This window comes from Psammomys obesus, unplaced genomic scaffold (genome assembly GCF_907164565.1).
Source record: "Psammomys obesus unplaced genomic scaffold, mPsaObe1.curated_primary_1811, whole genome shotgun sequence".
NCBI lineage: Eukaryota > Metazoa > Chordata > Mammalia > Rodentia > Muridae > Psammomys > Psammomys obesus.
In genome coordinates, this window is record NW_026594216.1 from 2,044,693 (window position 1) to 2,071,861 (window position 27,169).

The following is a 27,169-nucleotide window of genomic DNA, read 5'->3' on the forward strand; positions in this document are numbered from 1 at the left end:
ATAATAATAATAATAATAATAATAATAATAATAATAATAATAATAATGGCTGGAGAGATGGCTCAGAGGTTAAGAACACTCACTGTTCTTCCAAAGGTCCTGAGTTCAATTCCCAGCAACCATATGGTGGTTCATAACCATCTATAATAAGATCTGGTATGCAGGCAGAATGTTGTATAAATAATAAATAAACCTTAAAAAATAATAGTAATAATAATTTTAAATAAAAAAGCAGAAGACTGAGAAATGTTTAAGCATTGTACCAATTGTCAAGTACACTAAACAACAAATAAGACTTTTTCCATGTGTAGTATACTGCTTTATCTAATATTTTAAAACTACACAGGTCCTGAAATTTGACAAATAATTAAGCATAGCCAGGCTTGGTGGTACACACCTGTAGTCCCAGCACTTGTGGAGGCAGAGGCAGGCAGATCTCTGGTTTACAAAGCAAGTCCAGGACAGCCAAGTATACACAGAGAAACCTTGTCTCGGAGGGTGGGGAGGAGGGGAAAAAAAAAAAACCAAACATATAATTAAGCACCTGTATTGTTTTTTTTTTTTTTTTTTTTCTTTCTTTTTTGTTTTTTTGAGACAGGATTTCTTTATGTAGCCTTGGCTCTCCTGGCCTCATTTTTTGTACGCCAGGCTGGCCTCAAACACACAGAGATCTGCCTGCCTCTGCCTCCCAGAGTGCTAGGATCACAGGCATAGGCTACCATCCCTGGCTTGTGTTTTATTTTGTTTTGTTTTTTTTTCTTCAAGATTTATTTATTTATCATGTATACAGTGTCTTGCCTGCATGCATGCCTGCACACCAGAAGAGGGTGTAAGATGTCATTATAGACAGTTGTGAGCCACCATGTGAACTGACTTAGGACCTCTGGAAGAGCAGGTAGTGCTTTAAACCTCTGAGCCATCTCTCTAGCCCTGTGTTTTTTTTGTTTTGTTTTTTTACTCAAATTTTAGAAACTTCAAAATACAGAGGGTCATTACTACATATTGGGGCTATCCTGATTCTGAGAGTTCTTAGGGAAATATTTCCCCCTTCACACTTAATTGCTCACCAGCCCACTTTAGCTTCCTCACAGTAAACCCTTCTCCAAAGGCTTACAGAGTCCCCTCTTTACAACCAGCTTCACACTTCAACCCTTAAGCAGGTAACAAAAGAAAACTATCCCATAGGCTCTCTTCTTTTCTTTTCATTCTCTTAACATCATTACAAATTAGAGGAATGGAAAGAAAAATACAAATATAAACCCTTAACTATAAGAGAAAAAGAGAAACTGTAAACGTCTAAAACTTTAAAGGACTGTCCATCAGGTTAAGTGGACGCTGTAGGGCTAGATGACTCATGAGCCCTGAGAGGAATTAAGAACATCAGGTCCATTAAGTGACACAGGAGTATCAGTGATAACAGCTGTGCTTGTGCGTGCACATGAGCATGTGTGTGAAGCACAGAACAATCTCAGGCACTGTTGCTAAGGCGCCATCTGCCCTGTTTGTTTGTTTGAGCAGGGTCTCTCTGTGGCCTGTGGCTCACTGATCCTCCTGCCTCTGTATCTCTGTACCTGGCTTCTTTGTGAGTTTTGGAGATCAAACGCAGGTTGTCTCACAGAGCAAGTACGTTACTAACTGAGCTATCTCTCCAGCACCCAATGACATTTGATAAAGTGAATGAAACAAAAAGGAATGGTCAAGAGAAACAGAGGATGGGAAAGAAGCAAGGAGGCAAAAGGCAGGCATCTGAGAAACTAAGAGGAATAAATAACAGGAGAAAAGTCAACAGAGAGAAGAAAAATAAACAAATAAATACAGTATTACCAACCAATTATAAAATACAAAGAGTATTCAGAGAAGTAGTTAGATGACATGAAGGAAAGAACACGGGAGAATTCTAGTACAAAGAAGAAAAGTCAATGAGAGACAAATGGAAAGAAACTAAAATATGAATAAAAACTTGACTTTACTTGAATTATCAAATTTCCCTAAGAATAGAAAACTAGCCTCTGTAGCGAGACTACTGTGTGTTCAAATCCAGACTGGACTACAATGTAAGACACTGTCTCTTAAAACCCAAAAATGGGGTCTAAAGAGTTGGCTTAGTAGTCAAGAGCATATTCTTCTCTTGTAGAGGACCAGAGTGTGATTTTCAGCATACACATAAAGTAGCTTGCAAATGCCTACAATTCCAGCTCCAGAAAAATCAAAGCCCTCTGGCCTCCAAGGGGATCCCCACACATATGCGCATGCACGCATGCACGCGCGCGCGCGCGCACACACACACACACACACACACACAATTAAAATTAAAAAAAATTGAAGATAGAGAAAGAAAAGATAGGGCAGAAAACAGCCTCTGGGCTAGATCTGCTCACTTACTCACCCAGTGCTGCTGCAGCGCTGAGTACAGTCCCCAGGAGGGAAGAGGAGGCCCTAAACTATGTCCTAAGATGACAAAAGTCACGTACTTATTTCCCTCCCCTTCTACTTTGCTATTCTTTTCTCCCATAGCTCTTAACTAGGTCCTGGTCCCTTATTTCACCTCAAAGATATATCCTACTCAAGAATAAATCAAAGCCATGACAGCTTTCAGTGTGTTCCTCTTCAACTTCCCACTTATCAGTATTAGCTTGCATTTGATAAACTCAGCAGCCGGTAAGAGTCCCGAGGCTACTCACAAGCGTAAGGTTTTTGTCTTTCCAGGCAAAGCCCCCAGGTCACTTCCATTTATTTTCCCATGGCACTTAAGTGTGGTGCCATGGAACATGGCTGACATCCTTTAATGTACTCTGCACTTCTCTAGTACTTTCTTGAAACTGAGTTGGTGATAACACAAAAGGTCTACTGTCTTCATTTTGGCCCTTTCTCCACTGGCATCAAATATCCTTCTTCATAAACTGCCCTCAAATGTACTAAGTATTATTACTAACTGACTTTTAAGTTCTGATGTGTGTAAAACATTAAAGAGTTACATCAGAGTATGTAATAACCCAATTCTATAACCCAGAGTTCAATGGAAGATAATGATATTTATGAACACCCAAAATCAACTCTAAAATTGGGGCATTTGTGTTTAAGTCCTTACAGAATTTATTCTGGGAAACTGTTCTTCCCTCTGAAAGCTTACTCCGAAAGCTCTGTTTTTGAGAATATACATTTACTACCATCAACTGCTATAAAATGTAAGTCAATGATGCAGCAAAGGAAGCAACTGAATAGAGCCATCACACAGTGTATCCACAGAATCCCACTTCCAGGGCTCTGCCTGCAGTGTTAACTCACTGTCTGAGTCACATAGCTAACACTTCAAAAATATTTTGCACCATCGTATCTTCTTGTTCCCTAAAACATGACGCAAATTTGGCTTAACTGCATCTACTGAAGAGCAGCAAGCGAAGAGGAAATGAGAAGTACTTACTGCTCTGGCAGCTTCCCCAAAGTCAATCTTCAGGCGTCCCATGGCTCTTATGATTGCAATGATGGACTGAATGGTGTTGCTGTAGACAACTACTTTATACTGTTTACACTCGTCTTCTGAATAGCCATCCTCATGAATGATTCTTCAAAAAAAAGCAAACCACAAATCAATACCGTCAACAGAAAAGGAAAACATTATGAACTTTTTATGAAGAGGAAGAAATCTAGTCTTAGAAGGCCCTTTGTGAACTTACTTCATCTGTTTCACGATGGTACTTTTACCAGATTCTCCAGCACCTGAAAAGCAAACAAAAGTAGATTCTGAATTTCTTTGTAAGCAAACAAAGATATGGAATAATGTGACTAGTAATGGAAAATACAGGTCCTACAGAAATTTTGGTGAGCTTTCACTTCTATCGGGAAAAACTGAACTTTAATTAGAACATTTTGCTTTTTTTTTTTTTTTTAATTGGTATCATTTGTGCAAAAGAGACATTACACAAAGATAGCAACACAAACATTTTTAGTAACATCATAAACCATGATATATTCAATGAACACAGGCAAAAATGCAATCATGAATTTGTGGCCAATAGCCTATTCATAGTTATTAATTCTGTGACCTGCCCATGGACCTGAGTAATGTCCCAGAAGCAATAGGGCTAGAAAAGGTCCCAACACCAGCAGAACCTACACTGCCTTTCATGATACGACTCCTCTTGTGGGAGAGGACTACACGGCCCTATTTAGACAAATGTTTAGACACTAGAATCACTTAAGCTAAAGACCAAAGGTCAAATAAACTTCCAGCTCTTCACAGTCTTCCTGCTAGACTTCCCTGGTCAATAAGTCTTCCATCTTCCAAAATGGCTCTTGCAGCGTTACCACCTCAAATGCTACTTCTGACAAATGACAATCCTGCTGCTTCTTTTTAGGAAAAATAAGCTAATCAGAGAACATTACCTCATTTTCCCATAACCAAATCCACTATTTACCTGAATCTCCATTAATATTCTCTAACTTCACAATGGACAAGCTGTCTCTTCAATGTCCTTACTGCTCTGATTATGTACTTATCTCCTTCTTTTCACCCTGACTTGTGGCTGTTGTAATTTTAACACCACTAAACTATCACCATTTTTCTCTCCTTACTGGATCAGTCTTAGCATACAAACTGTTGCACTACCATCTTTACACACACACGCACACACATTTCTCTAGCTATTATTCCATTTTCCCCATGAGTCTTTTTAAAACATCTATTATGTTTATTCTTTTGTGGGATTAGGAGAGAGTGTCAACACACATGCACATGTGTGGAGGTCAGAGGGCAACGTATAGGAGTTGGTTTTCTCCTTCCACATGAGCAGCCCAGGGATCAACTCAGGTTTTCAGACTTAAAAGCAAGCAACTCTACCTACTGGGCTATCTTGGCCACCCCTCTTTGTGTCTCTTTATAGCAAAATTTCCCTAGCCTGTCATCTATACTTACAATCTCTAATTAAGTACTTCTAATTCATCCCCACTACTATAATGAAACTATATCTCCTGTTCTCCAATGAGAACACTTGCACTTTGACAAGCTCAGTGGTCATCCCTAGACCTTACTCTGCCTTTCAAGACTGCTTTTTCAAAGATGACTGTCTTTTTCTCTACACTTATTTTTGTTTCAAGATGTATTCATGTACGTATATGAGTGTTCTGTCTTCCTATACTTCTACATGACAGAAGAGGGCACTGGATTCCATTATAGATGGTTGTGAGCCAACACATGGGTTCTGGGAATTGAACTCAAGACCTCTGGAAGAACAACCAGTGTTCTTAACCACTGAGCCATCTCTCCAACCCTATACTTATTTTCTAACTTAACCTAACTTGATGATTTAAAGTATTATTAATGAATACAAGTTAACCTCCAATGAGAAACATGTATCAGGATGCTCTATGTACCTTGATAATATGAACTCATCTAACCCTTACACCTCTGTGAGGTAGACACTATTACCCTCCTTTTATACTGAGATACATGAAGCAGAAAGGCCAGAAATTTGTACAGTTATACAGCAGGTGGCAAAATTGAAATCTCCATTCTTTCACTTCAGAGCTGGCATATGCTAGATTCCCAAACTTAGACCTCCAATCTTGCTTTCCAATGCTGACTTCAAACTCATCTCCTACCTTCTACATCACAGCAGGTATCCACTGAACACCTCAAACTTAATGCTCAACATTGACATTTATTCATTCCCACTTCCATCCCAAACAAACCTGCTCTTCCCTCAGTCTCTCCTCCCAGCAAATGCTATTAACATCTAACTAACTTGTTAAGGTTGAAACTGGCAAGTAACATAGAAGGGACAGATGGACAGGGGGTTCAAGTGCTAATACATGTTAAATATTAGTAGAATTCAGTTTTAAAATTACAGATATAATCTTACAGTTTGGTCCTTATACACTAGAAACCACAGCCTGCCTAATTCACAGCAAAGCTTCTATAATTAAAAAAAAAATTTTTTTTTAAGTTAGGATCTAGCTATGTAGCCCTGGCAGTCTAAGAATTGTATGTATATCAGGCTGCCCTTGAACTTAGAAGGATTCTTTTCTTTCTGCTACCCAATAGCCCAATGGCTAGAATCACAAGTGTACAACACGCCTGTCTGGATCATGTCACAACACTGACTACAGTAGCTTCATCTTCCACTTATAATTATAAATCCAAATTATACTGTGTGGGCCATAAGGTCCAATATACTCTGGTCCCTGCCTACCTCCTCATCCTCATTTCTTGTCTGCCTCCACTCTATCCTCAATGATCTTGTCAGACCAGCTTTTTTGAGTGTTTCCTCTAACATGCAAAACTGGTTCTCACTGCGCCAGATTCTGACTCAGAGTTTTCACATTTGCTCTTCCCTTTGAAATATTTTTTTGCCATTTTTTCTTCTTCACTTACATTTCTGTTCCCTCAGAACAATTCCTAATGAAGTTACCTGACTAACTCCCACTCCACACAGTGTCACATTTTTCACAGCACATATCTTCACAACACTTACTTTTCTCATCTCCCCACTTAAACAAAAGCTTTGCCAAGCTGTTCTTCCCAGTGTTCTCAGGGGCCTCAACTGGGCCTGATATCAATTAGTCAAATATTTAATCAAATAAATATTGAACAAATGTGCCTTTAATAAGTATAATAATTCATGAAATATTTCTCAATTTTATCAACAAAAAATTGAAGTTAAAACAACATCTGAATATAAAAAAATTCAAGATTCTACATTCTTGCAGAATCAAGAAGTATTTGTATATATGACTTTATTTCTCTTCTTACTACAGGGCTGGTAACTGGGCAGTACTACGTAGTTAATATTCAAGCCTCGAAGCGTCTTTCTTCTGACACTGTCAAAAATATTTATTCTACTATTCATACCTAGAAAAGTTTTTCATCTCTGGGGAAGACAACAGAAATGCATGCTGTTTTGTTTGTTTGTTTGTTTTAGATTTATTTATTCAATTATGTATACAATGTTCTGTCTGCATGTACTGGATCTTATTATAGGGAGTTGCTGGGAATTGAACTCAGGACCTCTGGAAGAGCAGCCAGTGCTCTTAACCTCTGAGTCATCTCTCCCGCCCCACATGCTGTTTTTAAGTTGTTAAATTCAGAATTCCTCCCAAAACAAAACAACAACAAAAATTCAGAATTCCTAGACCATCCCATATGAGTAACAGTGTATTGAAGTACTGAATGCTCTCCTTTCAGTATTGAAGATGGTATTCCTACTGCTCATGTCAGACTATTTTGAAAGCCATTATAAATAAATCTCTTAATCTCACCACTAATTTCTACCCATCTCATTAACTTATACTCTGTGAAAGTGTTATCTCACACACACACACACACACATATACACACACACTCTCGCACAACTCTATGCTGTTCTACCTCTCTCGTTTTTCTAAAGGTTCCCCAGATAATGTCGTTTTGGGAGCTGGGAATACAGTTCAGCAGAACACTTGCTTAGTATATGCAAGGTCTGGTTCTACCCCCTGAATGGCAAAAAGAAGAAAAAGAAAATGTCTGTTTGCCCTTCCTTTTATTATTACTCTGTGTGTTTCTCCCCTTTTATTAGGTGTTCAAGTCCATCTCATAAATGAAGGCACCTCTTAACTGCCTACAGAATTTGTTTTTAGTGCGTGTTACTAGGCATTTGGAATATATAAAGAGTGAAGCACATTTTGTATCACAAGGCATTGGCCTATTCAACTTGTAGATTCTCATGAAAAGTGCCACTATTTTACCCATCTTCTAAGTACATTCTGAAATCTAAGAGTCCACTTGGAATCCATTCACTATTCTAGATGTCTCTGTTAGGGGTTTCTATTGCTGTGATAAAACATCCTGACCAAAAGCACCTTGGGAAGGAAAGACTTTATTTTATCCTACATCTCTCAAATCTCAAATCCTGTCACTAAGGGAAGTCAGGACAGGAATTCAAACAGGGCATGAACCTGAGGCAGGAGCTGATGCAGAGGCCACAGAGGAAGGCTGCTTACTGGCCTGCTTCTCATGGTTTGCTCAGCTTCCTTTCTTATAGAACTCAGGACTACCAGCCCAGGGATGGCACCACCCACAATGGGTTGAACCCTCCCCATGATCACTATTAAGAAAATGCCCTACAGGCTTGCCTACAGCTGGATCTTATGGAGGTATTTTCTCAACTGAGAGTTCCTCTTCCCAACAGCTCTACCTTGTGCCAAGCAGGCATAAAACTAGCCAACACAATAAGCTTACCAAGCCGGAACACAATTTTCTCTCTCCTTAAGTATTTCTCAAATTACTTAACCTCTTGGACTCTTCACACACCTAACACTGTGCCTATTATATTACTGCTGTAATTTTCTTTAACTTCCAGTTCAAAGCTTCTGGTGTTCATCATTTCCTAACAGCAGTATTTTACAAATTATTAGCCTAACGACTCTCCAAATTCTTCAATGACCTTCAATGGCTCTTTCCTCTTGAGGTCTGGACTCCATCCAGTTTTACCTCTTCGATACATTACTCAAGCAGCAACTCTCTTCCGTAACACCTGGCTCTTAGGCTTCATCCATCATATTCATAACTTGTACTTCCCTCCCTGATTAAATATGTGGATTTTGGACTTCCTAATTTTTCCTACATCTTTTTTTTTTTCCTTACATTACTTCAAAAATCAGTATGTTAAAAGGTACATTTACTTGCCTATCTTCAATCTACTGGGGATAATACAATATAAGGACTGGAATAGCTAAAAACTACAGCTTGGGGTAGGAGGAGCTGAAGATGACCCTGTAGACAATAAGGATGGCAGCCTTGGGGGAGGGGTGGTTTTAAAGGAGAAAAGCCTGGAAAGGTTACTCATGCTATCTCTCTTCCTTTCATCCAACTAAAGCCAGTCCAAAGAAGATCTCAAGTCTATTATTATGTTCTTTTCTACCTGTACGCCACGAAGCAAGGTGTAAAATGGGGTCAAGAAAAAAATGTTTTGGAGAGTGCCTTGTCTGCAGCAATGTTTAGTGACTGACAGCCAGCTACTGTGTGTAAAAATGTCCTCACTGCTGAAAACAACATCAAGTGATGTTAGGCCTCAAAGGACTTTACTTCCTAAAAACGACTGATTCTGATGTTGGTGTAAATTCCTACAGAAATGGCAGCTGTATTAGAAGTTGTTTCAAAGTAATAAAACTCTAGAGGCATCTAGAGTCACACACATTTAAAATAAAACAAAAAGAAACTTGTAAACCTTAAACTACAGTAAACTGCATCAGGGCATTAGTCATTCTCTGCCCCACCTTAGGGAACACAAACCTCTCTTCCTTGGGTATATCTGTGGCCCTGTCTGCTATCTCTGTTCTCACACTTCACCAATCTTGGCCTCAGGCATTTTTCTCCAGGCGTTCCCACATGTCTACTCTATGTCAGCAGGCATTCCGGTGGCACGGGAGACACATTTTCCTATACCTGTTTCTATAGAGAAATCTTGACATTTCTAGAAACTCTATGTTATAACTAGAGCAGAGTTTGGGCAGCTGAGTCCCAGGATGACACCACTTGTGAATAACCTAGTAGTACCAGACTGAAACTCTCTCTTCACAGACCTACTGCAATATATAAGTAAAGACAGACCTCTGCCCCAAACACCAAAAAGAAAGCTTGACCAACAAATAAATCTGATTCTTTCTTGCCTAATTTTCCAGCTGGTGACATCGTATCATAATAAACTCAATGGAACAGTAAATTTTAGTGCTACTAGGCCGTGTCCAGCTATGTGACCTTGGGTAACTACCTGATTGTAGTGCCTGCCTCCTTATCTATAAAACATAAAGAAATTAGGCCTAAATGTGCTCTACAGTTATACTCCAAGATAACTAATCTCTGAGTCTAATACAGAACTCAAATCAAACCATATCGTAACAACTCAACAATTCAGAACAGCTACCGTAATATGGATACTAATCTATTATCAAACAGTGGGAAGCATCACTATAAGACAGTAAGAGTTGTCTGACATGCCAACTCCTATATTCATGCTTGAAGGTACTCTATCAAGTTTACACTGCTATTGTTAGGATGAAATGGGAGATGAGGTGGCAGCATAGAGAAGGCAGGGAAGAAAGGAGGTGAATTATGCATCCCTACAACTAAAGCTCAAAAGAGCACAACCCGCTACTTCTAATGAGGATGCCTATTGCTTCCACAGATTCTCTCCTACTATGTGGTGGGCATCAAACTCTGATCATCAAGTTGGCAACAAGCACCATCATGTTGGCCCCATGATTCATTTGTTTAAAATTTATCCATGTACACACATGTCTGTACAGGGCATGTTATATGTACATGCACACAGATACCCTGAGACCAGGAGAGGACTTAAGGCCTATAGAACTATGGTTACAAGTGACTGGAAGTCACTCCATATGAGTGCTGAGAACGAGACCATAAGAAGCAATAAACAGAGCCAGGTGGTGGCGGCAGATGCCTGTAATCCCAGCAGGTGGATCTCTGTGAGTTCAAAGCCAGCCTGATCTTCAGGATGAATTCCAGGAGACCCAAGTCTATACAGAGAAATGCCGTCTTGAACCCTGCTTCCCCCCACCCTCAAAAAAGCAGTAAATGCTCTTAAGGCTGAGCAATCTCTCAGGCTTACCCTCCACTCCTCTACCCCACCTCACCATTTCTTTTCCAATAATATGATCAAGGTTAAAAATATTTCACATAAAATGTTTTCCAATATATTATACTTATTACAAAATCCGGTTGTTGTGCTAAAAAAAAAAAAAAAAAAAAAAAAAAGACAGAATCTCAAAATGTAGTTCAGATTTCAATTCATGATCCTCCTACCTCAGTGGCTCAGGTATTGGGCTGGAATTGCTTAACTCATCCAAAGAAGAGCAGGCTGGAGAGACTGCTCAGTGATTATGAGCACATGCTGTCTGTGCAAAGGACCCATGTTTGGTTCCTCTAACTTCCACATGTGCGCGCACACACACACAATTAATTAATTGAGATGCAATAAAATGTGGGCTGGAGGGACGGCTCAGTGGTTAAGAGGACAGGCTGCCTTTCCAGAGAGCACAGATTTAACTGGCAGCACCCACATCATGGCTCACAGCTGTCCATACTCCAGTCCCAGAGGATACCATCTTCTGGCCTTCAAGCTTTGTATGAACACGATACACCTATGCCGGCAAAACAAACACACACATAAAAATAAATCTTTTTTTAAAAATAAAACCTAAAACAAAAGGTCAGGAATTACAGAAGGAAAAACATCTCTGCACAAATTAAAATTGTTCTTCATTTCCATTTAATTAATGTATGCTGCATGCCTGGAACTCCTGTACATCGAAGCTTCACATTCAATTCAGTTCAGGGATTCTGGTCCCGTAGGAGCCATTAGAGTTTCCTTGTGAAGTTAGAAAGTTTCCTTGGTCTACAGCACAAAAAGTTTCATTTCTCACCCAGTCTTCTAGCCTTTAAGCATGCCAAGCCTGTGTGTGTGTAAGCATCCCGAAACATCTATTGAAGGTAATCTTCAGTCCTCACTGAGGCCAGCTTTGATTTCTCCCACACACAGCAACCACTCCTATGGTGGCTGCCAAAGGTTCCTCCAGGTCAGCATCGATCCATCAGGTAATGTCTGAAAATAACTCAGGATGCTCCTCTCACCACTCAGGTCATTTACCTCTGCCTGCCCTGCTGCTTTAAAGTATGTATCTGGCTGCCTTCCTCATTCCTCATCTGGCTTGTCATAATCTCATAACTGGTTTTGATTAATATAGTTACGAAACTCTTTTCAGCATAACCTGAAAACTCTTCAATGCTTGTGTACTTCTCCCTTAAAAACATCCTAACCAGGCCTAACCTGGCCCTACAGGACTGTAACACTACTACTTGGTCAAAATATTTAAGCACTTGAGTTTGTTATCATTCAGACCTCTAGCAGCCCTAACAGTGCCTTCTTTCTGTGGCCCACTCCTCCAAACCCAGAGTACAATCTAGGACAGAGGAGGCACTGAGCAATTAGCTGTGGGGTAACTGATTTAAGCAGCTATGATATCTGGTGGTTGCCCAGTCACATTTTGTAAATGCCACTTGCAGTGGACGGAATTTTCAATGTGGGCAGTGAACAGAGAAATTCCCACTCCTCTGCTATCTTCACTCAGCCACACACCCACTCCTGCCTATGCTTTCAGCTCTCATCCCATAACCAAAATGACTGTAAATTTGGACTCAGTGCTTGCCTCGCTTCCTTCTAATCTTCTCTCTGGGCTCCTTTTGCACACAGCTACTTTGTTCCAATGGAATAAACTGCTGTCAATCTGTCCATCCACTGCAATCCTAGCACATGAGAATGTGGAACAGTGAAAACTGACAAGTATTTGTCCAGTGGATGAATGAGTATCTTAAGTGTGAAACAAGGCAGTAAACTGCAATTAAGGCAGAGAACATGGGTGTCTGTTTATTTAAAAGTTACCCATCACCAAAAAGGCTCAAAGGGTATTATGAGAAAAATTTTATAAAAACATTAATTGTGCATCTAACTTTTGACCTAAATTTCAAAAACACACATTGGAAAAGACAGCCAACAAACGGTTCTTACAAAACTGGATGTCCACATGTAAAAAACTGCAACTAGGTCCCACTCTCTCACCCTGTATAAAAACCAGTTAGAAATGGATCAAAGCCTTAACGTAAGACCTGAAACTCTCAAAACTGCTATATGAAAGCATAAGGACAACACCTCAACACACAGGCATAAAGACCTTGAAAGGACTCCAGTAGCTCAAGACTGCAAAAATGAAAAATAGGAGAATATTGCCCTGTATATCTAACAGGATATTAATATATACAATCTACAAAGAACACAAAAAATTAAATGCCCTAAAACTGACCTAGCTATGAAAATGAATTAAACAAACAGTTCTCAAAAGAAATGTAACTAGCCAATAAATATATTTAAAAAGTCTCCCTAGCCATGAAGAACATGCAAATTGATACTCCATTGAGATTCATATCTCACTCCGGTCAGAATGGCTATCATCAAGAAAACAAACAATGAAAAAGCTGGTAAAGATGTGTGGAAAGAGGAGCCCTTATATAACGCCGGTGAGAATGTAAACTGGTGTAACTACTATGGAAATCAGTGTGGCAGGTTCACAAACAACTAAGAATAGAACTACCATGATCCAGCTCTACCACTCCTGTGTATACAACCAAAGGAACCTGACTCAGCATGTCACAGAGATACTTGCCTATCAATGTTTACTGCTGTACTATTCACACGAACCAAGGTATGAAACCAGCCTAAATGCCAATCGACAGATGAACGAATGCAGAAAAGTGCACACATTGCACATAAATACACAGTAAAGTTTTATTCAGCCACAAAGAGTATGAAATTACATCAGGCCAAAATTGAATGGAACTAGCAATCACCATGTTGATGCAGCAAGTCAGACTCGAAAGGGCAAATATGTTCACCCTCGTAAGAAAAATCTAGATTTACATATATACACCTACGTACACTGACATGAAAGTAGGAAGGGGACCATGAGAAAAGGATCTAAAGAGGGGCGAGGAGACACGATAGTAGGAAGGGAGAGGAAACACCATAGAAAACATTTTCTCTCACACTTTGAATCTAGGCTTAAATACATATTCATGTATTTCACACAGGAGACCTGCGTTTACGCTGTATATATACATGAACACACTGCCACTAAGGAAAAAAAGGGATTTTTCCTAAAGGGGATTTAGGAGTAGGCAGGTACTCCTTACTGTGTATGGGCACACGCGCACACCTATGTACTGTATTCTCTATCTTTCAAGACAGCAGTATGTGGTTTATTCAGTTTCACATCTTTTATTAAGCACATACATATGATCCTACAAAACCCATAAAACTGAACACTACTCAAAGCTCATCCGGTAAAGCACTTCCTTAGCACATATAAGGTCTTAGGTTTGATCACCAGCACCATAAAATAAAAGAAAACAAATAAATAAGTTAATAAAATAAAGTGGACTGGGGATATCAGTAGTTGGTATCATGCTTGCCTAGCAGGCAAAGCCCTGAGTTTAATCCCTGGCACTGTATAAACAGGGTATGGTAGCACACATTTCTAATCCCAGTGCTTAGAAGGTGAAGGATCAGGAGTGCAAGGTTATCTTCAGCTACACGGGAAATTCAAGGCAAGCCTGGGACACATAAGGATGGACACACGTGCACATACACACACACACACACATACACACGTAGATTTTTAAAAAAATAGTAAAATCAACCAACCTAAGGATAACATTGTTTTGGTTACAAAAAAAAAAAAAAGAAAGAAAAAAGAAAAGAGGGGTGCTGGGTGTACACATACCTTTAATGCCTTTAATCCCAGCACTTGGGAGGCAGAGGCAGGCAGATCTCTTTAAGTTCAAGGCCAGCCTGAACAAAGTCTACAGAGCAGAGTTACAGGACAGCCAGGACTACACAGAAAAACTCTTGTTTCAAAAAAAAAAAAAAAAAAAGTGGAGGCTCACTCAGCTCCTCAAATATTATCAAAATGTTATCACCTGAGACTGTGCATAACATAAGCAGAGTGCAGGCAACTGGAGAAGGGCAGACTGTGGCTTCCGTTCCTCACCTTTCCAAGACTGTTTGGGAATCAGTCACTTGATTCCCAGGAGCCAGTGTGTGTTCTGACTGCCTCAGAGTTCTAATTTTGGCCTATGGTGAGTAAGTTTCCTTTTTCTTTGAAAGCACGGCAACAAAAACCATTTTGGTGCTAAATTATATGGTATTTATATATGCTATGACTTAAAACTATTTTTATTGGAATAAAAGGAAATAGAAATGCCACAAATAACTGTAATGCATCAGCAGTCCAAAGATCTCATTTTAATTCATAAAAATAATTCTTTATTATAGTGGGAAATGGTCTATCTTCAAGCTAGTAGCAATGCTAAATTCATTCATTAAATAAAACACATATTTTAAAAATGTTAGTATCACATCCTAACTCAGACTCCCAAATAATGATGGCAGCACAGAGCACTTTTACATGCATATGTAATCAAATGTAAATACCACACTTTAAAGTCATTTACAGTAAGACATTACAAAATGTGTAAGGGTCTACAAAGTGAAAGGCTTCTATTTTAATTTCCTTTACCATAATTGCTCAGCAAAACTCCAAGAAGTCTGGGTTTCATAATGCATTTACTACTCTAGTCAATCTTTTGTGACAGTATTAACTGCGATGGCATCTCCAGAAAAAAAAACCGAGTAGTAAGAACAACGCAAAGTGTCTAGACTCTGAAATACATACGCACTTGTGTGTAGAATAAAATATAGCTTAAGACAGCTATTAAAATTTTCAATGAGGGACCAGCAAGATGGTGCAGCAGGTAAAAAGTACTTCTGTGCAAGCCTGCGGACCTGAGTTTGATCTGTGAAACCCAAGTAGAAGGAGAACCAAGTCCTAGAAGCTGACCTCTGACCTCCACAAGTGCATTATGCCACCTGCATTCAAATTCTCCCTGTCATCATCCCATCAATGCTATAATGAATTTGAAATGTTTTGCAGGTTAGAATTTGATTCTCATCACCCATGTTGGCAGCCTTTGCATTGCAATTACTACTCACTTTTTTCTGAAGATGCCATCAGAGTTAATGCACATGGGTGCAATATTTACACATACACACACACACACGTGCATACTCATATTTGAGACATTTTAAATAAAGCAACACAGGGTGGTGCATAGTCATGATCCCAGCACCTGGAACAGCTAGGAAGACCATCTCCTACACCTTGTTCTCCACCAGGCATGCAGTCAACACTACCTGCTCAATTGTGTTCTGAGCATTTGTGCACACTCAGAGCAGCGGGCAGCTCAGTGGACAACGCTCCCTCGGACGGGCTCCATCTCCAGCACCACAAACCATCAAAAGGAGCTCCTAAACCTCTTCAAATGTCATTTCTTCTAAGACTGTCTTTCAAAACATGATTCTTCTATCAATCACATTCCACGCATATCACCATAGAGAAGCTGAGGAGGATCACAAGTTCAAGGGCAAACCTGGCTAAATAAACTGTCTGAAAAATAAAAAAGGACTTTTAAGGGGGAAGAGGGAAGGAGAGAACCTATGAAAGACAACTAAAAATGCATAATCATAAATAATAGATGAGCCTCTCACTGCAGAGTATAATCCTGGAAAGCAGAAAGCTCAATAAAACCTTAATTAAATACAATGCACCATCCTAGACTGACCCTAGACCAGCAAAAGAACATTAGTGGGAAGACCTAAAATTTAAATACTGTATAAAAGTTAACATTTATTTAACAGCATTAATTTCCTGGTGGTTATAAATGTATCATGGTTATTATTTAGCAAGTCAGCACTAAGGAAAACTAGCAGAAGACTACACAGGCACTCTGCACCATCCTTGCAATTGTTCTGTAAAATTAATCCAAAATAAAAAGCTTATTAAAATATTTTATTTAAAAATTATTCTTTTCATTTATTTATTTTATGCATGTGAGCATTTTGTCTGCATGCATATCTGTGTAGCACAAGTCTAATACCCAGAGAGTTCATAAGAAGGCATCAAATACCCTGCACTGGAGTTACAGATGTTATTAACTGTCATGTGGATACTGGGAATCAAACCTACGTTCTCTGGAAGAACAGCTCTTAACCACCAAGCCATCTCCAGCCCCACATTATAAATACCCTTTAAACAGAGAAGCATTCTGCTGCTTCTCAATTATTATTATTATTATCATTATTATTTGAGACAGGTTTCTATTATGTGTCCTGGAACTTAATATGCGTAGACTAGGCCTAGGCCTGGAACTCCCAGCAATCTGTCTGCCTTTGTCTCCAGAGTGCTGGGGTTAAAGGCATATACCACCATGGCCTGCTTTTCTCTAATGATTTTAAAATACTTTTAATCTAATGATTTCTAAAATCACATTGATAAGCCTCGCTCATATCATAATATACTTACTTGTTTTTAAAAATATACTAGGGACACCAAGTTCACAGCTTACTTAGTAAAAGAGTTTGCCACACAATTCTGATGATCTTAGTTCAAATCCCAGAATCCACAGAGAAGATGGATAGACTATCACGCACCCATCTTACTCCCAGCACTCCTATGGGGAGACGGAAGGTGGAGAAAGGAGAATCATGGAAGCCTACAGGCCACCTAGCCTGGAGTATGTAGCACAACAGCAGAAATAAGCAATCCTGTTTCAAACATGATAGAAGGCAAAAACTGGCTCCTGAAGCAGTCCTGCACATGTGTGCCTTAGAATGTGTAAGGACCCCCCCACACACACACCGCCACAGGCCCTGACATCAGTACATGACTAAAACAAAGCAAATACCAAACTTGGAAAGGGAATTTTTTTGTTATTTGGCCCATTATAAAAACAGGCTATGCAACCACTAGAGGATGATTAATTAGAAGACAACAGAAATCAAGCTACCTTGCTAGGTTTAAATAGTCCTGATTTAAATGGCCATATTAATATCAAACTAGATGAATAAAAGATGTGAGTACAGCTTAAACAGGCAAACAGACTTGTGGCAAGACATCTGGGATTCAACTGCAAGAAATTTATATGAGCAAGTAGAAAAAAAATCTCAAGGGCCAGAGAGCTAGCTCAGTGGGTAAAGGCACTTGCTGCCAAGCCTGATGACCCAAGTTCCATCTCTGGCACCAGAGTGTAGAAGAAGAAAACCAACTACGACAAGTTACCTTCCGACTTCTCCAAGTGTGCTGTGGTGTGCACACCCATCGGTACTCAGACTCATACCCCCCCCCCCAAACACACACAAATAAATACATCAAAAAGAAGGAGAGTGATCAGAAAGCTACTTCCCTCTCCTACTTGAGACAAGGTTTCTCTTTGTAATCTTGGCTGGACAGGAATTCACTACCAAGATCAAGCTGACCTTGAACCCAACATATCTGCCTGCTTCTGCCTCCCAAGTGCTGGGATGGGATAAAAGTGTGTACCACCAAACCTGGCAAAGAACCACTTTTAAGTTAACAGGAATTTTCTGAGCTGGAATCAGGCTGTAGTGACTTAAAACAAAACAAAACAAAACAAAACAAAAACCAAACAAACAGAAAAACGATAAAGTTGTTGGAATTGGAAAGAGGGCACCATGTTTAAGAGCAATTGTTCTCTTGCAGAAGACTCGAACTGGGTTCCCACCGCCCACATGGCTTCTCACAACTGTCCATAACTCTAGTTCCACGGGTCCAATACCCTCTTCTTGCTCTTGTGGGCACTGTGCACACAGGTGGTACACTCATACACATGTAGACAAAGCACTCACACACCTAAAATATAGATAGATAGATAGATAGATAGATAGATAGATAGATAGATAGATAGATAGACAGATATTTTTAAAAGACAAAAAGAATTTTCTCAGATGGAAAATACTACCGTCCTTCAAAAATGTTTTATATGAATTTTAAATTGTCAACTTGAAAACAGAACTTAGTAATAAAATGTCCAAAGTATGCAAAAGTGATGTATCACTAACGCAAACATGAAACTATCTCAACTAATTCTTGACATGCTCTTTTTGTTGTTGTTGTTGTTTCTTTTGTTTTGTTTTTTTTGAGACTGGGTTTCTCCATGTAACAGTTTTAGATGTCCTGGAAGTCCCTTTGTATGTCAGGCTGGCCTCGAACTCACAGAGATACACCTGCTTCTACCTCCCAAGTGCTGGAATTAAGGGCTTGTGCCACCACCACCCAGCTCAACATGCTTTCTTAACCTTAAATTCAACATGGAAGTCAAAGGAGGTTCAGGTCTAAAGACCACTTCCTCCTAAAATGTACTTCTAAGTCATTTTTCAGGTGGTCAAATGTGGACTTTCAAGCATCCTCCTCCTTTGCTTAGATGTTATATTATTTCTGTTACAGCCAAAGAACAAAAGGAAATTCACTTACTGGGAGTACTATATCCAAACTAGAACAACTGAACCCTGTTCCTAACGGTGTTATTCAGTTCAAACAGTTTGAATTACAGCAATGATACAGCTGATCACTAATCAGGTAACAGGATAACCTGAATAGATAAAAGCTTAAAGATAATGCCAACCTGAGCCTACACAAGAGCTATACTAAAATGAAGACAACAAAGAGAAAATCAAATACTAAAAGAGCTTATTTTCTCTGTGCTCTGCTGAACATTTGCACAGTGAGCAGTTTATAAACCATGTCTTTAGTTTTTAACTGTCTTCCTAAGCAGCTCTGTGATGTTAAACTAATTTCAACTGAATAAGAAAAATAACACAAACAGTCCCCTTTGTAACTTGTTAAATTATATGAATTTCACAAGCAAGGGACTACTGAGACCCAATTTCAATGCCTCACTGGTTCAGAGAAGAGAAAATGAAGCTTAGGGATTAAACCAACCTCACAAGGTTCAGGCTCTAGGCCCTGTATTATACTGGTGTCTCCATTTCCGAATCGAGTTACTAGCTGTAAGAGATTTACAAACACTATTACACTAAATTCTGCTAGAAAACACATTTTAAACTTAATAACCAGGACAAACTCAGTGCCCGTGGCTCTAGATACTTTATGATACAAGACCACCACCTTAAATTGGTTTTTACTATTCATGTGCTAACTCCTGAGTATTTGAAGCATCTTTTTCCTCCTGTCCCTTGAAGCTTCACCTGAGGAAAAAACCTCAGCCAAACCTGATGCCATAAGAAAAGAACAGCACAGAAAACTCATCTATATTTGCATTGTCAAACGTTTTTTACCTACTCCTTAACAAGACCTGTAAGCAAAGGCTTTAGTGACAAACAAGTGAGCTGAACCTTTTTCCTTAGTTTTGCATAAGCTCACCTCCTACTCTTTCTTAAAAGCAGTAGACAGAGATGTCAGGTAGAGAAAAACCATTTGTAGTTTTTAACGGTTTAATTTAATTAAAAGTAATTAAATCCAGGTGACATGGCTATTCTGAGTTAGATGTGTTGAGAACAGGACACCCTACCTCCAGGTAAATTTAAACTTATCTGCCAAGCACACAAAATGACACCTTGATGCTAAGAAGGATCAGACTCAAATGAAGGAGACACTGAAGCAGTGATGTGCTTGGTTCTCTAATATTTCCACCTCATTCCACTATGTCCAACTTAGATTATATGAATGTCTATTAGGCATAGACACTGTCATTTATTAATCATTATTTCTTTAGCCATGCCTTTTCACTAGAGGACCTGGCCTACTTTAGCACTTGAAAAGGTCAGCCTTATAAAACTCACGATACTCCATCAACTCTACCACACGCCCACCACAACACACTGGATTATGGTGAGTACCTGGCAAGGTTAGACCAACCTGATGCTTTCTGGGTTAGAGAGCCTGGAAGCTTGTGATACATGTAGCAAGACTGAACTACCAGGTATAGCGATATGTGAGCCAGAAAAGGTGCCAGAATAAGCCAAAGTTGAAGACTGGTGTGTGGTGAGAGGCGAGGAGTATTATAGGAAAGCAAGGAAAGATGGTATGAAGAAGTGACTTAGCCAGCAAAGCAGTGTAAGTGGACTTGTGCTCGGGCAGTGAGGAGGGCGTTGCAGTGCATGAGGATGCAGCCTACTCGCATTCACTGCACTGCTATCCTTGGATGTCACCTGTGAAGCTGCCTCGTTAGTATGGCTTGTCTATAAACTCCTCCTTTACTTGTCCTAGTGGGACCAACAGTTTCCTGCTCCTTACAAACCCTTAGAATTTATTACGTTTACAACAAAAAATACAGAGAAATCCCTAGGCTTCCTGACTAAAGGACCATATAGTTTGTTTATGTGTATACATATGTATGTGTATATATGTGTGTGTATTCACAAAAACAGCACAAAGTTTTAAAAAGACAGGGACAGAGCATAGCCAATTCAGTAAAAGCAGAGCTTCAGTTTCACTGACCTCTAAAACAGATCTCTCCATTAAAACCCATTCTTAACAGAAGAAACAAGTACCCCAAACTAAAGACTATTTTATAAATGGTCCAAGTGGAATCAGCTAAAATTGTGTTTAAAAGCACGCTGCAGCCTCAGTTGAGAAGTCCCAGGCCCTGTAAATCTAAGCACTGAGCACCTACTCCATACTCATCCCTGTCTACAACTGCAGCCAGAGAAAACCGTGACGGGACATAGAAAGGTGCAGTGTTTTCATGCTGCGAAGTGAGGCCTACCCTCTATAAAAGGTTCAGGACGGGACTGGCCAATGCTCAGCACTTAAGAGCCCCTGTTGCTCCGACAGAGGCCTCAGCACCCAGGCTACCAGTAGAAACTCCCGTTCCAGGGAATCTGAAACTCTTTTCTGGCCTCTGTGGGCATGAGGTCCACAGGTGGTGCACCTACAAAGATGCAGGCAAAACAGACACACAAAAAATCAATCTAAACTTTGTTGTTGTTTGATTTTTCAAGACAGAGTTTCTCTGCGTAGCCCTGGCTGTCCCCAGACTGGCCCCAAACTCACAGAGCTCCACCTGCCTCTGCCTCCTGAGTGCTAGGATTAAAGATATGCACCATCACCACCTGGCTTCCAAAATAATTTTTTTAAAGACACAAAGAATAAGGTTACTAAATTTTTTTTCAATGCTTATTTCTACTTTTTATTCCAGGTTCTTTCTTTTTTCTCCCGGTGTGATTAAATCCACACTAGAGATTTAGCTTCTATAAGCCTTATTCTAAAGAGGTGGCAAAAACTACAGTGACTACCACCCCACAGGGGGATCAAAGGAGAATCTTATTTTCAATGATCACATTCTACCAGTAATTTGAAAATTAAATATGAATAACCAATTGTATAATATAAAATTTAAATGCAATATTCTACTTCTTTGCATGCAACTTAGGTTTTGCCATAAAATATAAATTATCAGCACAAGATTATGAATTGAAGATCTTTGCATGTTAACATGAAGAATGTCAAGTGTCTGAAACAGTCTCAAAAAATAGAAACTAAAATGATAGGCCTCACAAGCAGTCAACAGACAGAGGTTGCCATTTACTGATTGTTATCATCTAAACACTAACACTAAGCATTCTGCATACATTACGTCATTTCATATTACAAAACAGGAAGAATCATCCCTACTTACATACGTGAATATAATCCACATGGTTAAGTGATTTGTTCTGGGTTTCACAACCAGCTGATGGAGGTGGAAGCTTAATTTGGTTTTTGTCTGAATCCAAAAGCAGTGTCTTTATAGATTACACTAGCACCTCCCAACTTTTGTGACATCATGACATATATCAGAGCAGGCTTTGGTGGAAGAGACTTTTTTTTTTTTCATTACAAGATGAGGGGAGAAGGGGTTAAGAAACTGAAGCAAATGGAAATGACTTTCCTAAGGTTACAGCAAGTAAACACAAATTAGAATTTGAAGCATTCTGAATTCAAAGTCCATGCTGCTAATCACTACAGCCACAAAAGAAATAATGAACTAGTATAAACCTTGCAAATAATTTTTCTCTTCGAAGTATCAAATCGAAGAAATTTACAGAATGAAAACTATCCAAATACTCTTTCAACTGCTTTGAATTCTGAAGTAATACAATTATTTCAGAGCTAGGTATGGTGCACATACTCATGATCCTCTACGCTGGAAGGCTGCGGCAGGTTGAGTGCTAGGCTAATCTGAGCGGCTTACCCTGCTGCCCCTGTCTCAAAACAAGACTTCAAATTTGAACATACAATTTCAAATAGCATACCTACACACCACCCTGTACACACTGGCTGGGAATGGTTACATAATACAGTGGGGAACTGTAACCACAGCAAACTCTAAAAACAGCAATTTGACTTAACAAGATCTATCTAAAGGAAATCCAAACCAAAGGAGGAATTACAATCCTGAAGTCTTCCTTAGTAATTAAGCCTATACTTATTCACTTGAACTTCTATAGTACTTTTGTAACACTGACTTTTAACTATAACAGTTAATTTTGCTGGATATGTTTTGCTTTATATTACTACCATATTTAATCCTCCTACCAATTCTAAAGAATATCTACTTTCTCTAACTTAAACTAGCCAGGCACATTGGTACCTGCCTATAAGACCAGCACTCAGGGAGGCAGAGGCAGACGGATCTCTTGTGAGTTCCAGGCCAGCCTGGTCTAGCAAGTTCAGGATAGCCAAGGCTACAAAGAAAAACCCTGCCTGTGTGTGTGGCGGGGAGAAGGGGTTAAGAAACTGAAGCAAATGGAAATGACTTTCCTAAGGTTACAGCAAGTAAACACAAATTAGAATTTGAAGCATTCTGAATTCAAAGTCCATGCTGCTAATCACTACAGCCACAAAAGAAAGAAAATATATGAACCAGTAGAAACAAGAGAAGTAGATTTCAGTTTAAACTAAATCAAATAGCCTCATAGTACTGAAGTAAAATGGTTTACATGTACCAAAGGAAACTTTCCGCAGCCAAAAAAATAAGGGGATAATTGGAATACCATATACGTAAATTTTACGTAAAGAAATATCATGAAAGATCATTTTTTAAAGTTCTTAGGAAGCCAGGTTTGGTGGCGCATGGCTTTAGCCCCAGCGCTCAGGGAGGCAGAGGCAGGCAGATCAATGTGAGTTCGAGGCCAGCCTGGCCTACAAAGCAAGTCCAGGACAGCCAGAGAGAAACCTTTTCTCAGGAAGGGTGTGTGTGTGTGTGTGTGTGTGTGTGTTAGAATTATTAATTTTATGTGTCTGAATGTTTAATTCACTCTGCATCTATATGTATGTACCACAGACAGGCCTACAGATGGCTGTAAACCACGTGGGCACTGAGAGCCTACCCCAGGTCCTCTGTAAGAACACCAAGTGCTCTTAACCGTTGAAGCACGGTCTTCAGTCCCATGAAAGACCGCATTAGGACACTGCTCAGGTAAGACAAGCTGTTTCTGTGACCTATTTCAATTTATTGGTTTCATTTGCTCAAAACACTGTCGTAAAAAAAAATCCTGAGGGGGGGAAACCTTTTTTATGAATTTTGAGGACAAGATTCTCCCAAAACAAAACAAAAAGCTTAAAAAAAAAAGCTGGTAAAAATTAAAAACAAATGTTTTAGTACTTTGAGCTTTATTTAAACTTTCCAAATTCTGTGAGATACTGTGTGTTTAATTTTTTCTTAATTAAAGGAAATAAAGGCCTCGAATAAGGAGTTTTCCAGATATTTCGATAGTGCTTGCCCGTTTTTTTCAATGGTCAATATAAATCAAATCACAGAAGGTGAGAATACATCTTTAATTTCACAATTGATTGATCAATATAGAAAATGCTAATGTCACTGATATGGTGATATATGCTGTAATCTAGCACTGGGGAAGCTGACTGTTGGAGGATGGAGGCCAGCCAAAGATGCATAGTGATATTGTCTCAATACACAAAAATTAACGCAGAGAAGGAAACTGACAAGTGTGTTTTTATCGCTCCAAAAGGCTCCCGTGAACCAACATCCAGCACAAGGTTGATCAAGCTGGTTGGCTAACAGGAAATACTTAAGTACCTGCTAAGTACCAGAAACCATGTTCATTCACAGAAGATGCCTGTTCTACAGACACTGGCAGTCCGGAACCATGATTTGAATTCGTATCTTCTGGAAGCTCCAACTCCACTTTTTCCTCATATCAGAGTCACCACTTAGAGCTTCCACAATATACAAACAAGCACCCAGCACATCTTCAAGCACAAGGGCGCTCTGAGGTTATGGTGGGTGTGTCTGTCCTCTGGAGCTATACAAAGTGAATATGGAACTCTACAATGATTTCCCGGGATTCAATTTACCGAAAAAGTTCTGGTGCTTACAGAACCTGTGACTCATACTTATTCTGATCTAAAACATTCCCCAAAAATATGAATAATGAATACAGCTGGATTTACTGGTAGGATAATGGCAGAAAATTTCATATGACTTTACTGGGCCTATCAAAGTTTAAAACTAAATTATCCTGACTAACACTATATAAAAGCCACCTGAGTATAAAGCAACACGCTGTAGTCTGGAAGCCAGTATTTTTATTTTGAAAACCCCAATAAAAAAAACTTCCCCCAAACTTACCGCAATCTTCATGGTAAATATGTTCCATTCCATATGTTATCCTATACTAACTCTATTCCCAATGCACATCACTTCTAAATCGTCCCTGCTGTAATCTACTGTCCTCTATCACCAACCTCAAAGATGGCATTCATTCAGTTTCCTCAGCTTACACCATCCCTATCCCTTTAATAAAAATAGGAGTTACAGAAACTCAAGGGGAAAAAAAATAAAAGATTGAAAAATTTGAAAAAGTACAGCCGGCATCGGCACCCAAGGTCTGTCCTTTTATACCGAAGGACTTGTCATTTACTTTACCCGCCCTACCCCTTTACGTTCCCGGACAATCCACCTTACTAACAGTGCAAAAAGACGTGCGTTCTTTTACAAACAGCGCAGGTTCTTTACGTGACCCCTCTGTACTAGCTTGCCATCAAGAATCAAACTCACACAAACCCTGGACAGGCCCACCCGACCCCATACACTACCCTCCTTGACACGTCCCAATCCAACGTGAGACCTCCCTAACATCGGTCCCTCCCTTCACGAGCCTTTCCCGGATTCCTAACACAGCCTCAGAGCTCCACACTCTCCGGGTTACACCCTCTCCAACCTGAAATCCCCACGCCTTCCGGGACCTCGATCACCAACCCCAGCACCCGCCCCGTGCCGGGCATTCCCTCCCGGTCCCTTTGGGGTCCTTTCTGCCAGCCTGGTCAGACCCCTCCGAGCCCGGGCTACTCCCGGGCCGGGCTCCCGGGATCTAGCGCTCCAGCTCCGCCCCCAGCCCCTCACCGAGCAGCAGCAGCTTCACTTCTTTGGCCGCCTTCTCCCCGTCCTCCCGCAAGTTGCGGTCGATCATCTTGCTCCGCTCCACCGCCGCCTTGTCCTCGGCGCTCAACGTGCAGCCCATGGCGGCGGCGGGAGAGGGGACCGGGCCCTGGCTCACTCACACACCGCGGGAACCGCGACTCCACCGGCGGAGACGCGTCTTCTGCTGGGCGGTGGCCTTCTCCGTCAGCTCCCCGAGCGCCCGGAAGAACCGGATATCTGCTGTTTACGACACTTCCGGCGACGCCCGGCGGCCGTTACCGCTCCGAGCTCTGCGGCGGTGGGAGGCGGTGGAGGTACGGAAAGCGGAAGTCCTCGAGAGACTGTCCTTGCGCGCGGAGCGGTGGAGCTTTGTCGCTCCGCACCTCCCAGCCCTACAGCCCTTTTACTTCTTAGTTTCTTGGGCTTTGCATTCCAAGTGTAGAAAAAGCGGACTTCCAGCTCGCGGTGCCCTCTTGAGGACGCACAGGAGGTTTGGCGATGAGGACCGGATTCCTAAATGAGAGCTCACAGGCCCCCCGGGAAATTCACCTGGGGAAAGACTCCCTTTCCAGAAAAATCTTGTTGATCTGTGATGTGGAGCCCGGGTCTGTGCCCAAAGCCGAGTGTTGGAAACTTCCGCCAAAGTTGTCTCGGTCTGATCTTTGCGCCTGGGTTTTCATCCATTCCTCACGCTACCACCCATTGTGCCAAGGCTAGGCATAGTCTCCTGCTCTTAAAAAGTTATGTCTTAGTCCTTCTGCTACCCCGTATGAAATTCTGTAAGCTGTACATTTGCCTGGCACTCCTATGTTGGCAAAGGATCGCTCGACTGCTAGCAAGTAGTAGAACATGAAAAACGGGTGTAGCTATAACATTTCCATGCTTCCCTTTCTCCAACTTAAACGACGGCTCTACATTAGGTCCTTAGTCCAATACCCAGAAGCAAACCAGCGCATCATCGTTAATCTAACAAGAGTTCCTACGTTATAACCACAGAAAAAGGAGGGTTTAGTAAAAGGTGCCTCTGTAGTACCACCTGAAGATTTGTAAATCATAGCCCTGTGAAGGTAATCCTAAAGTACCTTTACTGTCAAATGGCCACAGTGACTCACCACTCACTCACGTTTTAGGAAGGGGATCTTTTTGCAGCCATTGAAACCTTCCCCTGAAATTTAAAACCTTTCTCCAGTACAAGCTAAACTTAAAATACAAAATCTTAAAATCCCCAACAGAAAAGTCATTTCAGTGAAAAGTAATTAATTAGAACTATTTAATTAGACGATTAACCTCATCCACTTCACCATAATGCTTATCAATTCCTAG

At 40.3% G+C, this 27,169-nt stretch overlaps 1 protein-coding gene across 1 annotated transcript in view; it reads right to left on the bottom strand.

Annotated features, from left to right (window-relative positions):
• Window positions 1–26,080, bottom strand: part of Gnai3 (G protein subunit alpha i3) — a 40,096-nt gene extending 14,016 nt beyond the window's left edge. Inside the window, exons 1-3 of the mRNA XM_055618096.1 lie at window positions 25,829–26,080; window positions 3,675–3,717; window positions 3,422–3,563 (exon numbers count right to left, since the gene is read on the bottom strand). Coding sequence (XP_055474071.1) covers window positions 3,422–3,563; window positions 3,675–3,717; window positions 25,829–25,946 — 303 coding nt within the window. The 5' untranslated portion in view covers window positions 25,947–26,080. The remainder of the gene's footprint in view (window positions 1–3,421; window positions 3,564–3,674; window positions 3,718–25,828) is intronic.
• Between the last annotated feature and the right edge of the window lie 1,089 nt (window positions 26,081–27,169).